The sequence below is a fragment of the Parus major genome, chromosome 1A (assembly GCF_001522545.3).
Source record: "Parus major isolate Abel chromosome 1A, Parus_major1.1, whole genome shotgun sequence".
NCBI lineage: Eukaryota > Metazoa > Chordata > Aves > Passeriformes > Paridae > Parus > Parus major.
The window spans coordinates 12,342,143-12,356,962 of NC_031773.1; the positions used below are offsets into that span (position 1 = coordinate 12,342,143).

The following is a 14,820-nucleotide window of genomic DNA, read 5'->3' on the forward strand; positions in this document are numbered from 1 at the left end:
ATTTTCTGTAACTTTTGTGTGCTTTTTATATTTGTCACATGACAACAGAATCTGAAAATCGATTAATGGGAAGGGAAAAACAAGGAACTTCTACACTCTGTGTAGAAGCTGTCAGAGATGTGAAGAATAGCAAAGACAGTTTTCATTTATTATTTTATTTCATTTATTATTTTATTTTTTCCCTCTGATTTTTGTAGTATTAGACATAAACATGGTTTAAAAACCCCCAACAAACTAAAAACCCTCACCACATTGTAATAAATAATATTACTGTAAGTTTTATAAGTAATAATGCTATCTTGATATATTGCTGTTTCTTTAGGGTTTTTTATGTTTAAGACAAATTGTTACTGGTGTTGCCACCATCTCTTATCATTGGTTTTTATGAAAAGTTTTTTATCTGTGCATCTAAGCAAGAGGTTTAGTATTCTTAGACATACAGCATAGGGTCTAGCAGGTTGAAAACTACTGATGTCATTTCAGGATATCACCCACTTACCTTCTGATTCAAGAGCTGAGCTGTCTATATTTGGGGGTTTTTCCTCCTTTGTGTACCAGTGGAAAAATTTTTTCTTCTGATCTGACACAAGTGATCTTAGTGTAGGACATGACAGAAAGGAAACGTGGTCTCTGTTAGACCACAGAATAATGTTGTTTTAGTGGAATACCTCAGGGATAATGTGTGAGTTATTTCCTGTTCTTTATTGCATAAATTATGTTCTCTGTATAAAGCCACAGAGATTAATATTTTTGAATGTATAATGCTTTTATACTTCTGTTTGAGTACAGTTAATTTTTACAAAAAGGGTCCTAGTGTCATAAACAAAGTGGATCATGAGAAGTATGGTGAGTCTTCAAATATTTTAGACTTGATGTAGCTGTTGAGTCAAAAAGCTCCTGTTACTCTCTAGAAACAACAAGAAGTGCCATTAAAAGTGTAAACCAGTATGAATAAACGGTGAAGTGTTATGGATGTGAGGAGGTTTATCCTTGCATAAGATGTTTTAATCAGATTGAACAGAAATTTGTCTGGGTTTTAAGATGAACATTTTATTCTTAGGGCAAGATAAACTTTTTTACTGCAAGTAAATAAAAGCAGAATTTATTTGAATAAGGGATTTTTTTTCTCTTATAATAAAGCTGTAGGGTGATTATGAGAAAATTTGGTGAATCTAAGAAGTTGCCAAAATTCTTCCAGAGTGTATTATCACTAATAGAGTAGATTTTAACAAAATTGGAAGGCCCTCTACTGTTGTTAATTAAGGCACAGTAGATGAGCCACTTTGCCCAGTAAAGAGTTGATCAGTGAACTTTGGACTAGCAGTTTTTATAACAGTTTTAACTCTGAGACTCTGAAATTAACTGGAGAAACCAGAGTGGTCTTCCTGTCTTTCATGTACTACTTGAAGAAATACTTTCTTAAACACTGAGTTGGAGAAATGAATGTACTTAAGAAAACAGTTTCTTAAAGGCCATAGATGACAGTTTGTCAGAGTTCTGAAAGAATAATTACTTGAAATAGATGGATACTTGAAGGAATTGGAAAGTACCAAATCATGACAGCAGATAGTATTTTATGACTCATCTAAAATACCAAGCTTCAAAGGATAAGCAGTCTCTTCGTAGATAAAATTCCCCAGTGGTTGTGTTATTTTCTTTCTGAACTTAGAAAAATATTGGGAATATTAGTATGTTATGACAATGCTTCTGTTTCTGACATGGCAGAAAATAATTATTTTCCATCATTCCAAATTTGACATCACTGTAGTGATCCTAATTGGATGGCCCATATATAAGGTGTCAGTTTTGTTTAATAAGTGGGTGTAGTGTTATTATTTTGTCATAGATCTCCCCCCACTCCCATTACGGGCATTTGTTGCTGATTGCTACTCATAAATAAGGAGCAATGTTTGTTTGAATTAACTTGGCTGTGTAGATACTGCAAGCTGGTGACTGTCTTCATTCTTCCATAGTTAACTATAGGCAAAGGAAAGAAAAGCTTTCTTACCATCTTCATCTTGTGATGAAGGTGGTAAAAACCAGTGAGTTAATATTGCAATCATGTTCCACTTCCTTTTAGATAAAAGATTTGTTTTTTCTGTTTAATGCTCTTCGGGCAAAAAAAATCATGATTCCTCAAGTTTCTGGTTTTATTCAGTGTAGATCAGGCTATTTGAATTTTTGAACTGAATTCTGACAGAGCTGTATTTGAATAGCTTGCTATAGGGTAGGAAGTTTGTTTTGGCTGTGTCCCCACCTCCCCCTTTCTTTGTTGGGTTGTTTGTTTTTGTTGTGGTGGTCTTTTAGCAAGAATGGTGATGTATTTGCTTTGTCAGATATTGTCATTAATTGAGACATGCATTAGCCATAAATTTTCAGTCTATACATAGCTCTAAAAATGTATGCACAGCTCTTCTTTTTTCTGCATTACATCTTAAAAGAAGCCCCAAATATCACTTGATTATCAGATTTGGTAAGCGGTTCTCTTCTTTCTGTGTTGACAGGGGAAGTCACTTGAATATATGATGATTGGGTAACCTCAGTTGTTTTATGCAAGTCTGGAGGTGTCACAGCCCATGAGACAGCTGTCTAAGTATGTTCTTCATTCCATCAGTCTCCAGGGCGTTTTTGCCTGTGTTATTCTACAGCTGGTTCTTTACCTGGTCAGAAGTGTTTAAAGAAAATGTTTTAAGAAAAACCACACCACCACCAAAGTCAAGTTTAAGTGGAAGAAACATCTTTCTAAGTGAAGATGTTGATCCTAGGCAGTGTTGTCCAATATGTGTTTTAGACCTATGTTAGACCACTAAAGCTGTTTTTTAGAATTACCTAATAGCAGGCAAAGTAGAAGCTCTATTCTGCTAATGATTTGTTAGCACAGGTCACACTGCAGGGAGTAATGGAACAGCCATTAACCCTGGGCTAGCTGATTTTCCTGGATTTTAAAAATTCATGGTTTCCTTTTAGTTATTGGGTACATTTTTTACTTTTTCAGAAGATGGGAACTAAATGGTGAGTTGATGTTTCTTTAAGTTGTTGGTGCAGCTGTTCAGGGTTCTGCCCTGTGAGTAGAGTTATCTATATGGTAGGGAAATGAGTACTCACTTAACCGTTAGAGGGGCTTTTGTTTATTTTAAGCCTTCTACTGAAAATATTCTATGCCTCCTCTTGATGCAGCGTTTTTTTCTTGCTGCTTATTCTTGAAAATAGTACGTTTTTTCTTACTTTTTTGCATAGCTAGTGATACGGTTTGTTACTTGTGGTATTTAGTATGAAAATGGTCAGTGTTTAAATGAGGAAAGTAGAATATTATTCCAATGGCTACTTGGCTCAGTAGCCTTCTTGTTCATTGTATTTGATATCTCACATAACAGGACCAAAATACACCTTTTGCTGTCTAAAAGGAGAATGAACTAACTGTAGGTTTAGGTGCTTCAAACATCTTGGCATGTTCTTCAGTTAATTGCCAATCTTCACTAGTGTTAAAAAAGCTAGATGAAGACTTGCTGCCATCTCATCCTTAGGGATGCCTTGTACAAGCCACTTCATCATCCTGAAGATGTCGACCTAATCAATAAAATAAGACAATTCAGATTTAATTCACAGTGTTTGTCTGAAGTCCATTTTTCACCAGGGGCTTGTGCTTTTTGGTAGCATAGTGTTTGGCAAGAATGACGTTAAAATGGAGTTCCACCAGGAAAAATGCCAGATTCTACACTTGGAATGGGACAAACATGGATGTATGGACAGTCTGGGGAATGAGAGGCTGGAAAGCAGCACCACAGCAAGAGACCTGAGTGTCCTGGATGATGGAAAATTGAATGTGAGTCAGCAGTGCCCTGGCTGCCAGGAGGGCCACCCACCCATGAGGGCATCAGGCACAGCATCGCCAGCTGGGCAGGATTGTCCCGCTCTGCTCTGCTCTGGGGTGGCCTCACCTCAAGTGCTGGGGCAGTTTTGAGCACCACAGTATAAAAATGACATTTAAGCTATTAGAGAGTGTCCAAAGGAGGGCAACAAAGGTGGTGGTGAAGGACTTTGAGGAGAAGCCATATGAGGAGTGGCTGAGGTCACTTGGCCTATTCAGCCTGGAGGACACTGAGGGGAGATCTCACTGTGGTTACAACTTCCTCATGAGGGGAAGAGGAGGGGCAGGCACTGATCTCCTCTGTGGTGACCAGTGACAGGATCTGAGGGAGTGGCCTGAAGTTGTGCTGGGGGAAGTTCAGGTTCAATATTAGAAAAAGGTTTTTCCCCCAGAGGGTGGCTGTGCTCTGGAACAGGCTCCCCAGGGCAGTGGTCACAGCACCAGCCTGACAGAGTTCAAGAATTTGGATAATCCTCTTGGGCAAATGGTATAACTCTTGGGAATGGTGCTGTGCAAGGCTCGGAGTTGGTCTTGATGCTGGTGGCTTCCTTCCAACTCAGCACATTTTGTGATTCTGTGAAAATATGTTGGTCTCAAAATTGTGCTCATCTAGACATCAGCTAAGATACTCCTCTCACACCACAAAATGTTGTATCTTTATTAGGCATGGTATGTGTTTCTTTGCAAAGTGGTCTGTGGTCTTGCTACTTTGATGTTTTGGAAAGCATTTGCAATTATTCATTATGTAAGTACATAAGGATATGAGGATCCTGAGCTATTTTACTTAAATTAGCTGGTCACATGTGTAAAACCCAGTCTGTATTAGAGCATAAAAATGCATTAGTTTACTAATACTTGTTTTTATTTCTCCTGTACTTGATTGGGTGTTCTGCCCTAGCCTGCAGTAAGGGAAGCGCTGGGGACTGGTAGTAACTGGCATACAGGTCTGATACAGTATTCACTCGTGCGAGTCAAGTAGGTTGTAGTTTGCTCTGCAGTTGAAAACTACTGCTTATTATTTCTGTTTTACTCCTTTAAAAAAATTACTTCCAAAAGTGGCACTGAATGGGAATAGTATCTTCTAATGGTGATTTATTAAAATGGAAAATATTTCTTATCATTATTGTGAATTAGTGGAATGTTGTTTTTTTTCAAAATACAAAATACAAAATGATAGTTAAGACATTAGATTTAATTTTTCAAGTGCGAATCAAGTGAGCAGTGCTGCCTTAGAGGTACATGCAACTTCTCTACCTAGGTTTCTGTTGAAAGGTACAGCAACTAGACTTTGACAACACGGGGCAGTAAGCAAATGTACTTCATATTTAGTAAATCTGCCATAAAGTGATTCTCTGGCACTTCCCTGATTGTGCTGGGGTTTTTAATCATAAATTGTAATGATTGTCCATTTCCATTATTTTCAAGTTCAGGTGTTAAGATTATCACAGTCTTTAAAGAAGTTTATTTGCACTTAACTTTTAGAGAGGATTGAATGTTTTCCTTTTGCTTGTGTAAAATAAAACTAATTAAATAATTGTGACAGATAAAAGTGGCAATTTTTTGAATTAAATACATGGTGTAAAATTGCCTGAGTTTGAAATGAACTGACTTAATCTTCTGCATGTTTCGTTTCGTTTTTGACAGGGTTTGTGGATGCACTTAGATGTTTGCAATGAGCACTGTGGCTGGCATGCCCCAGTGTTTTGGATACCAATGCATAGGACTCCGTAGTAATCGAATTTATCAGAAACGAACGTCATGAGCATAGTGATCCCATTGGGGGTTGACACAGCAGATACTTCTTATTTGGAAATGGCTGCAGGCTCAGAGTAAGTATGTGAACATAATTTGTAAGTTTTCTTACTTACTTTTTAATTACTTTTCATTTTTCCTTCATGACTGTTTTTTGAATACAGTTGGAGAAAACCTAAGAGTTTCCTTACTTCATTGAATATTTAATTGCTTAAATTAATAACTGTCACTTTATTCAGTGACATGATGTCAGTTTCCTCCACTTCAGGGGGAGCAAAGGAGAGAAGCTAAATGTTTCTACAAATGCATATTTTTCCTGCTTATCAGACTGAGGAATGAAGATGCTGCTTAGTTTACTTCTCATACTTCAAATATTTTGCCGTTTCAGTTTCCTTTTTAACTACATGTAAAAATTTTTTTTTGTTTTTGCACATTAGAAAGATAAATTAATTCAGTGCATTAAGCTGCAAGAAAATAGTAATTAAGACAAGGGTGCATTTCGTAATGAAAACTGAAGGCCTAGCTTAAATGGCTAATACCATGCCTTCAGAAAGTTATTTCTAATTGTAAAGCTAGTAGAAAAATCATTTAGTAACTGTATATAATGGGTTACAAAGAGCACTGAAACCATGCATTCAGTGAACTCTGGCTTTGCACAAAATATTTTAGTGTTGTGAGTTTCTGGGTTTTGAGGGATGGGGAGGATGGCATGTAAGGTTTTTTTATCAGGTTTTGGAGGGGGGGTGTTGTTGTTATGTGTGGGGTTTTTTGTGTTGTGGTTCTTTTCTGTTTTTTCCCCCCAAGTCTTCTAGTCTCCATCCTACTGATGGACTAAGGTTTAGGTATTGTTAATCTCTGACTGGATCCATTTCTCGTCAAACAAACATTTCCATGTGTGTCTAGCATCAGCATGACTATCAAATGTTTAAGAAAAGTGTTTTTTCCTCCAAACTTCGAAGGAAGGTTTGAGCAGAACTTTAGAACAGCTTTTTAAAGGGATGTTTCTCTGTTTCCAGTTTTTCCAGTACTTCCAGTTATATATGAGACTATTCTAGGTTTGTGCCATATATTTGAAGAGAACCAAGAATTTGCAATTCAAAAATTTTTTTGCAGTATATTTTTGAAGTTGTTTTATCTTTTCATATTATGAACACAAATTACCTTGATGCAGAAATTTTTTAACTTTAGTGAACTATTCACATTTCTTTTCATTATCTTTTCTTGTGCTTTTCTTTCATGTTTTGAGAGGGTCATGATTCCTGAGGTTGCTGACACCCTTTGCAGACACAGCATGTCATACTGAAATTAAAATAAATAAATTTAGTTGTCAGTATAAACAAGATAGAGTTCACAGTGTGTTATTTGTTTGATACTGTGGCAGAGTGACCCAGTTAGGAGCTGCTTTTCTTCAGATGTTAAGTGGCTGTTACCAGTTAGATTAATTCTTGTCATCTCAGCCATACTCAGGCTGAAATATGTGTAGTTGCGTGATCGGTGTACGATGATTCAAAAGCTATGTCACTGTCACAAGTGTGACACAAAGGTGTGTCCCTAACCTACCAGCTTACACAGCTGTAGTAAACCTTTCCTGTCACCATCTATGTGGTTTATTTTTTGTTCCTGTACATGTTCTTCCAGAGAGTAGCATGTTGGATGTAGAGTGTATTAATGACAGTCATAGATGGTCTTTGAGCAAGTTCTGGGGTTTTCCCAAGAGGGAGGAGCTGGAATTTTTCCACTGTGACTGGCAGGTCTCATATTGCTTCATCAGTTGCTGAAGCATGAGCAAACACAAGAATGGGGGAGTGGTAAACTTGATTATGCAGGAGAAGCAGCTTAGGAAAAAGCTCTTTGTGTAGTACAGTCTCTTAGTGCTGAAAGATTTTTCCTTATGCTTCGAACCAAGGCATAAGCCTATTAAAAAAGGGGATAGTTTATATGACTAATAGTTCCACGCATTATTTTCATAATTGTAGCAAATAGGTGTGTATAGAATAGTCTACTAAGAGGTTTAAGGATCTTAAAAATTGGGTGAAATAGTTTGTTTCTTATGTTACACATACTTAAGTGGGGTGTCCAGATAGATCTTCATGTCATCATAGTCAAAAGACACATACTTCGTCTTTACTTCTAGATCTTACTAAAGATCAGGATGTGTGGCTTCTTAATGGTAAGGTCCTTGTAGTCGTAAGCAGAGAAAGCCATTTCTGAAGTTTCCAAATGCACTCCCTGGCTCCAGAGATTGCTTGTGTAGCTTGGAGCATAAGTGTAAGCTACACTTTGAGAAATGCCATGGATGGAACTTGCTTTTCTGGTTTTAATATCTGTACATGTTTTTTAGAGAGAAGACCTGTGTAATAAACCTCAGAATAACAGTGTACAGATCACTGTGTTGAGTTCAGTATCCAGGAGAAAAATAACATTGGTGTAGTCTTAAATACAGTTAATATTGGGCCAGCCTGTACTTGTAGGGCCTGCTACAAGGCACTTAGGTAGAAGAGCCCACTCCCTGGTAGAGAAGCAGTTCTTGGTTCTTGTTGTCTAGGTATTAAAGCATGTCAAATGTCTTTGGTCAGGTGAAGTGTCTTGAAATAGAAAATACTGTTTCTCATGCAAAATATACTGTATTTTTTTTATCTGAGATGACCTTCAACTTGATACTGTTCAGGTGTGCTGGTACAAACAGGAAATAAACCTGAACTCCTTGAAAATTAGACCTATCAAACCAGATTGTGGAAGACTGATGCTGCTGAGTTTGCATTTGGAGTTCCGACATATTTTCAGGAAGTACTCTTAGATAAGTTTTCACAGCCTAAATCTTGGATACCCCATCTGTCTTTGAACATTTTACTTTCAGTGAGATTTTGTTTCCCATCTGAATATCTACATACTTATGGAAATGGTTGACGGCCCCAAATTCTAACTGATTGTATTTTGGGTATTAGTCAAAAATTGTGTACAGGTTTTGTCCTTTTCTTTTTCTTTTCTTTTTTTTTTTTTTTTTTTTTTTTTTTTTTAATTTATTACTAAATGGTCAAAAACAAAACAATATTTAAAAGAAATGGAGTTGAGGAGATCACGTTTTAGAGACGAATTGACTTTATTTGAATCATTGCTGGCTGATTTCGTTAATATAAATTAACTATAAATGTGTTAGGATTGAGGTTTTGTAAATGAACTGGTCTCGCGTGTTGCTTTTAGTTTCTCACTAGTGCCATCTGCTGCCAATTTGCAGAATATTTTGTTTCCATTTTAGATACCAGCAGTAGGAAATGGCCCAGAACATATAGTTGCTTCGCTTGCTAAATGACAATTCTCTCAAGGCTTTTTTCTTTAGATATGGACATCTTCGGTTTTTTAATTGATTTGAGAAAATAATTTCAAGGTAGTTTTCAAGGTTCAGGAATGTCAAATCACTGCAGCCCAAGAGCATGTGGAAGGCTTTTATGTAGAGCTTTTTGTTTTGCTCCCTGTGAACATTTTGCACAGTTTTGAATTGTTGACCGTAACAAGTATATAATGATATTTTAGCAAAATACCATGGTTAGTTTATCACAGTAATGTTTGTTTATTTAGGAAATAATAATAACATTTTGATCGAGCTTCATGTATACTGTGTTGTAATACAGACATTGCAGTTTTGATGGAAACAAAAAATACAATAAATATCTTTTTTAGTTACACAGTAAGATTGCAGTTGTTTGCGGTGAAGCTGAAAAATATGGTATCATCAGAAGGCTGACACGTTTAGTACCTCAGACTGACAGAACTGGCTAATGTCCAAAAAAACAACCAAGAAAAGCAGTGTTCTCACAGATCTGAATTCTTATACTTCTTTCTCCTGAAAACTTGCTTTCTGAAATGGCTGTAGGAATGCTGGTGGTGAGATGAGGGGCTGTTTTTCTGTAGTGCAGTAATTAGTGCCTTGCTGCTTGGGCCCTGGTGCTTGATTCTAAAAAATGTAAAACTTGATTTTTAAATTACATAGTATCTCATGCCTTAATCATCTGAACAATTAAATATTTTGGCAAGAGGCATTTCTTCTTAAAGCTGTGCAATTCTGAGATGCCTATTTCAGAAGAAGGGCTTGACCTTTGAACAGACAGGAATATAGAGGGTGTCTTTTCTGTTTAAGGTCATGCACATGGTTGGCAAAACCAGGAGTAATAACAAATTCAGTAACCTGTCTGTCAAAGTTGATTATGTCTGTGGCTGTCTGGAAAAATTATGTTCATTCTGTATTGCTTTATGGGGTCTGTATCACTTTTCTGTTGACTGTAAAGGAAACCTATGATGGTTGATTTCTAGCTTCAGTGAATGCTCTTGGAACTCTTTCCCATAGTTCTTGGTTTCTTCCTCACTTCCCCAGCCCAGTGCAGTGGGTAAATGGAACAGTAACATTTACATTCAGCACTCTAGTGAACATCTGTTATAATTGAAAGCAGTGTCTGTGCCTGGATAAGCATTTGAAAAAAGTTTTACTGAAAGCTGATTGTGCTCCTAATTTTTTAATAGTTGCCTTTATGTGTCACCTGATTTTTCTCCCACCATTTTTCTGGTTTTCCTTGTTCAAGTAAAGATGTGCTGCCTCCTTAGTAACATTGTTCTCCGAATCTGTTTTATAAGTTCTAAAACAGTTGGTAATAAATCAATGTTTTTGGAAGCTTTACACTTCTGCTTCCCACCACTGTTATGCCTCTAAATATTAAATTTTGTTCTCTTAAGTGGTTTATAAATTGCTAGAGTAATAAGAAATGGATATAGGGTATTGAAGGTACTGACCTGCTTAATATCTTGAAAGAGACTTGGACTGTCTTTTTTAATTTTTTAGTCAGTTGATGAAATACACAACCTCTCTTTTCAGGACACTTTCATTCTGGTATCTTTCACTGAATGTTCCTGTAGCTGGTATTTAGGTCATAGTAATACTTATTTTTAATGAAGGAAACTCTCTGAAATTAATCCTGGGTGGATTGTACCAGAATCCCCTCCTGCCTGTCCTTTATTAGTAAGCCTTCCTGCTCTGAAAATGGAGTACTTTTCAGCAAGACCTAGGCTGAGCATTGAATGCAGAGTGCGTAAGAGAACCCGTGCTACTGCTTGTCCCATTCAGGAAATGGGGAGGAAATGCAGTAGAAGCAATGCAGTGGTCAAGACCTGCTTGTTACTGGAGAAGCTAATTTCTGCCCTAGTCATGATGGATGCATAGCTAATGCTTTATTTGCTGGCATTTTCCTTGGCTAAGTCATCAGAAGGATAACTAGAGCACAGAAAAGATGTGTGATTACTGCACAAATGTGTTGGTAAATAGGTAAAAGCCAATTGGTTGGAAAGGCACATTTTTTTCATATTGTGTCTTTATTTTGTCATGAGCTCAAGTTCTAAGCTGTTTGTTAACTCTAAATAAAATTGTATTTTCAAGTTGTGAAGGGATGTGAGAGAGTAAATGAGGATTTTTCTGGGTTCATGAGGTAAAGAAGAGTAAGTGCTGTCAGATTTGGTTTGTCTCATGCTAGTCAGAAGTTGTATTTTTAATGTTAGTACTTCACATGATTTGTGTGCTCACGTGTTTGTTCACTCTCAAAAAAAGGCAGCTGACAACTGTTGGAGACAGTAATCCTTTTAAAAAAGATTTTTTTTCTTTGGACTCTAGAAACTAAAGCCCTCCCCGAGAAGTGCTTTTAACTGGTTTCTTCTTAAACAATTTTATCATATAGTAACCTCACATGGGAAAACGCTTATAAGAAGAAATGGGCCACCAAACCCATTAGTAGGACACTTACAAAGAGATGTGAAAATACTGCATTTTGTTCAGAAAGTTAATGATTAATTATATATTTTCCAAAAAGTAACAGATGTAAGCTGCTGGTGTCCTCTTAAATCGAACTATAGTACAGCTTTATGGCATAGCAAAAAAGCCTCAATTAAGTATCTTAATGTGTAACAAAAAAATCCCATCAGTATCTATTTCAATTTAGGATTTAGAAACATCAAGTTTATTTTTAAAATCAGTTCAAGGAATTAGTAAGATATGTGATAGGAAATAGAATTCACACATATTAAAATTAGAAAACTGAACCAGACTTTTGGTAACCTAGACTCATTTGTCTTAGTGTGATTAAATCATACAGTGCAACAATAAAATTGCAAGTTATCTTGGCCATGCACACATGAACAACTGCTCGAGAAAGGCCATGAAGATGTAAATTTCTGTGCTCAAATAGATCCTCCTGTTTTAGTATTCCTTTCTCTTTCTTGATTTGTATTGTGGCTTAGTCCGTATAAAACATGGTTTGTATATAAAAGAAGGTAATGCTTTTGATACAAAACTTTGTCTTGCAAATGGTTACCACCTTTTTCTTTCTATTTAAAGATAAATCAGTAGAAACTGCCTTGTTTAGACAATCTGCACTGGTTAGGGTTTCTGCTTGTAGGAACAGTCGGTGCCGGTGGTGCCACGCCACTGTCACTGTGTGTCGCTGCAGGGCTCTGTGGTTGTGCAGCATCAGTCCTTGGGCAGAATTCCTTTTGGCAGCTTCTGGTACCGCTCAGTGAGGGGGCTGCGGGGGGAGTTGGCAAGTTTGTTCCTGCCCCCATATTCTCCTTTAAACAGAACCAGCAGGGAATTAATTAGAAGTTGTGCATCACATACCTCCAATTTATTAATATAAATTATATAGTAATTGCATTTCTTCCTCATCTGTCTTTTGCCTTGCAGACCAGAATCTGTAGAAGCTAGCCCTGTGGTAGTTGAAAAATCGAACAGTTATCCTCATCAGTTGTATACCAGCGGCTCGCATTCACACAGTTACATTGGTTTGCCCTACGCAGTAAGTTTTGTGCAAAGTATTCTGTTCAAATAGATATTATGTAAAAATGTGCTGGTTTTATCTGGAAAAACTGATTCATGCTTATATATCTGTATCTTATTGGCAGTTGGATAAGCTGGCTCAAATTGGTCTATCAGAATCAGAAAGTAGTGCACTTAAATGTCTGACATAGTTAAGAAGTTAGAAAATAAGGTTGAATTGGGATATAACTTAAATTTTAACCTTTTACTGCAAAAATAAGAAGCCTGAAGTTCTTTGCCAAATGAATTCTTACATTTTGGCTTGAATAACCATCAGGGTATGAGCATTTATGATAAATTGCCTTTTAACAAAATTCTAGGACCATAACTATGGTGCTCGGCCTCCTCCAACGCCTCCAGCTTCTCCTCCTCCATCAGTGCTTATAAGCAAGAATGAAGTAGGCATATTTACCACTCCCAACTTTGATGAAACCTCCAGTGCTACTACCATCAGTACATCAGAGGATGGAAGCTATGGAACGGATATTACCAGATGCATTTGTGGCTTTACACATGATGATGGATATATGATCTGTTGTGACAAATGCAGGTAATGCATATTAAAATAACTTAGAAAGTAAAATTCTGCTTAAAAGTTACAGCTGCACTGGAAGTAAATGTAACTAAATGGTGTTTTAATTACGGTGAGTCACAAGAAATTTCCTTCCATCAGAAAAGTGCTTGAAGGTTGCGTGGTTTTCTTATAGGCAACATAGTCAGGTAAGGCCAGTGAGTATTTTTTAATTTAATTCTAGTCAGTCTTGACTACTCATTAATTTGGTCATGCCTTTGCTTGTGCGTTGCTGCACAAGGTATACCTTTTTTCCCCCCCTCTAAAAAGGATGTCTCTGGTACTCTGTCCCAAGTTTTTTGTTAGTATGGTAAAATGAAGACCTAGGTATTGCTTAATTTGGATGTACTGAGTAATAAAGTATCTTGGTGATTGATGTGTATGTGAATCAAAGAAGTCGAAGGATGCAAAATAATGTGAAAGAAACTTCTTGAATATTGGCTTCTCTGTCCATGATCTTTCTGATTACTCTTTATTTTTCAAAGCATTCAGTTAATAAGTATGAAAAGACTAACCTAGATTCTTATCGGAGAAGCTGAAGTTAAATGTTTAGACTTCTGAGTTTATTCTTAAGCACCTACTTGATCATCTAATCTTGTACATTATTTTGAAATGTATTAAGATGTTCTTCCAGCAGTGGAGTTGTAGGCAGTCACCAGTTAGGTAGAGTCTTTGTCCTTGGGAGAGGAGATTCTCTGTGAGGAGTTGTGAATTTACTACAACTCTTCCCAAGTGGGAGGATAATTGTTTTTGTGTCCCTCATCCTTCTGGCAATGTTGTAGGGATGAGCGTAAACAACTGTTTTAGGTTAGCCTTCAGTCTCTTCCCGGACTCAGGGAAGCAGTTAAAGCTCTTTGTGTGCTGTACAGTACTGCCAGGTTATAGCAGGGTGTATAAAAATGTGTATTTATTCTTCTTGTATTCTATTGTATTATTATATTTATATATAAGGAAATCAAACTGTATCTTAGTGTATATTTCTCCATATAAAAATATTTTATATACCCATTTCTAAAATGGAATTGAATCCTTTTGTTTAAAACCAAACCACTTGTTCTATGTAAAGTGTAAGTCTTGTTGCTGAGGGTATTTGTCTCTATCTTGCTCTCTATAGTGATAATTTACCATTTTATTTCTCATGTTAGAGAAAAACTTCCAAGAGAGAAAATGAGTCAGCTAGCAGAGTGGTAGCAAAGAGAGTGACTGAGATGTAGTTTTAGGCAGTACTGAATCTGAGTAAAGATGGCAATAAAAAAAAAGCTTACTTTCTCTGTGTATTGTGTGTGCAGTTTTTAAAATTGTACTTTAAAGCTGGGGTTTTGTTTTGGTGTTTTCATAGTGTCTGGCAGCACATTGACTGCATGGGGATTGACAGACAGCATATTCCTGACATATATCTGTGTGAACGTTGCCAACCCAGGTAAGTAGTTTTGTTGATTTTGAACTCTAAAACAGAGCGGAACAGTGCACAGCTGATACTTTCCTAAGCATCTGAGCATTCAGTTAGTTTACTGTTTGTAAACAAATGTGACAGTAGTCTATAGGAAGTGCTAGAGGTCTAGTCTAACACTTAAATGCTCTGATATATTTTCTGATTTCAGGAGTTTAGATAAAGAAAGAGCAGTGCTGTTGCAACGAAGGAAAAGGGAAAATATGTCAGGTAAGTAAAATTTAAAGCTCTTTCCTTAGTAAAGGTCATAAAATAAGTATAAAATACATATACAGACTTAAGAGTGCATACATGGTTCCCACAGTTTTGAAAGCCTTCAGCATACAAGG

At 36.7% G+C, this 14,820-nt stretch overlaps 1 protein-coding gene across 6 annotated transcripts in view; it reads left to right on the top strand.

The window, feature by feature from the left end:
- The window catches only part of KMT2E (lysine methyltransferase 2E (inactive)), a 56,511-nt gene that overhangs the window by 13,131 nt on the left and 28,560 nt on the right, over positions 1–14,820 (top strand). For 5 of the 6 annotated variants that reach the window (XM_015627150.3, XM_015627148.3, XM_015627149.3 and 2 more), the window contains 5 exons: positions 5,513–5,697; positions 12,339–12,450; positions 12,791–13,020; positions 14,381–14,461; positions 14,643–14,701. In XM_015627150.3, the coding sequence (XP_015482636.1) occupies positions 5,627–5,697; positions 12,339–12,450; positions 12,791–13,020; positions 14,381–14,461; positions 14,643–14,701 (553 nt within the window). In that variant the 5' untranslated portion in view covers positions 5,513–5,626. The remainder of the gene's footprint in view (positions 1–5,512; positions 5,698–12,338; positions 12,451–12,790; positions 13,021–14,380; positions 14,462–14,642; positions 14,702–14,820) is intronic. The other variant, XM_019006587.2, reaches the window with a different exon arrangement.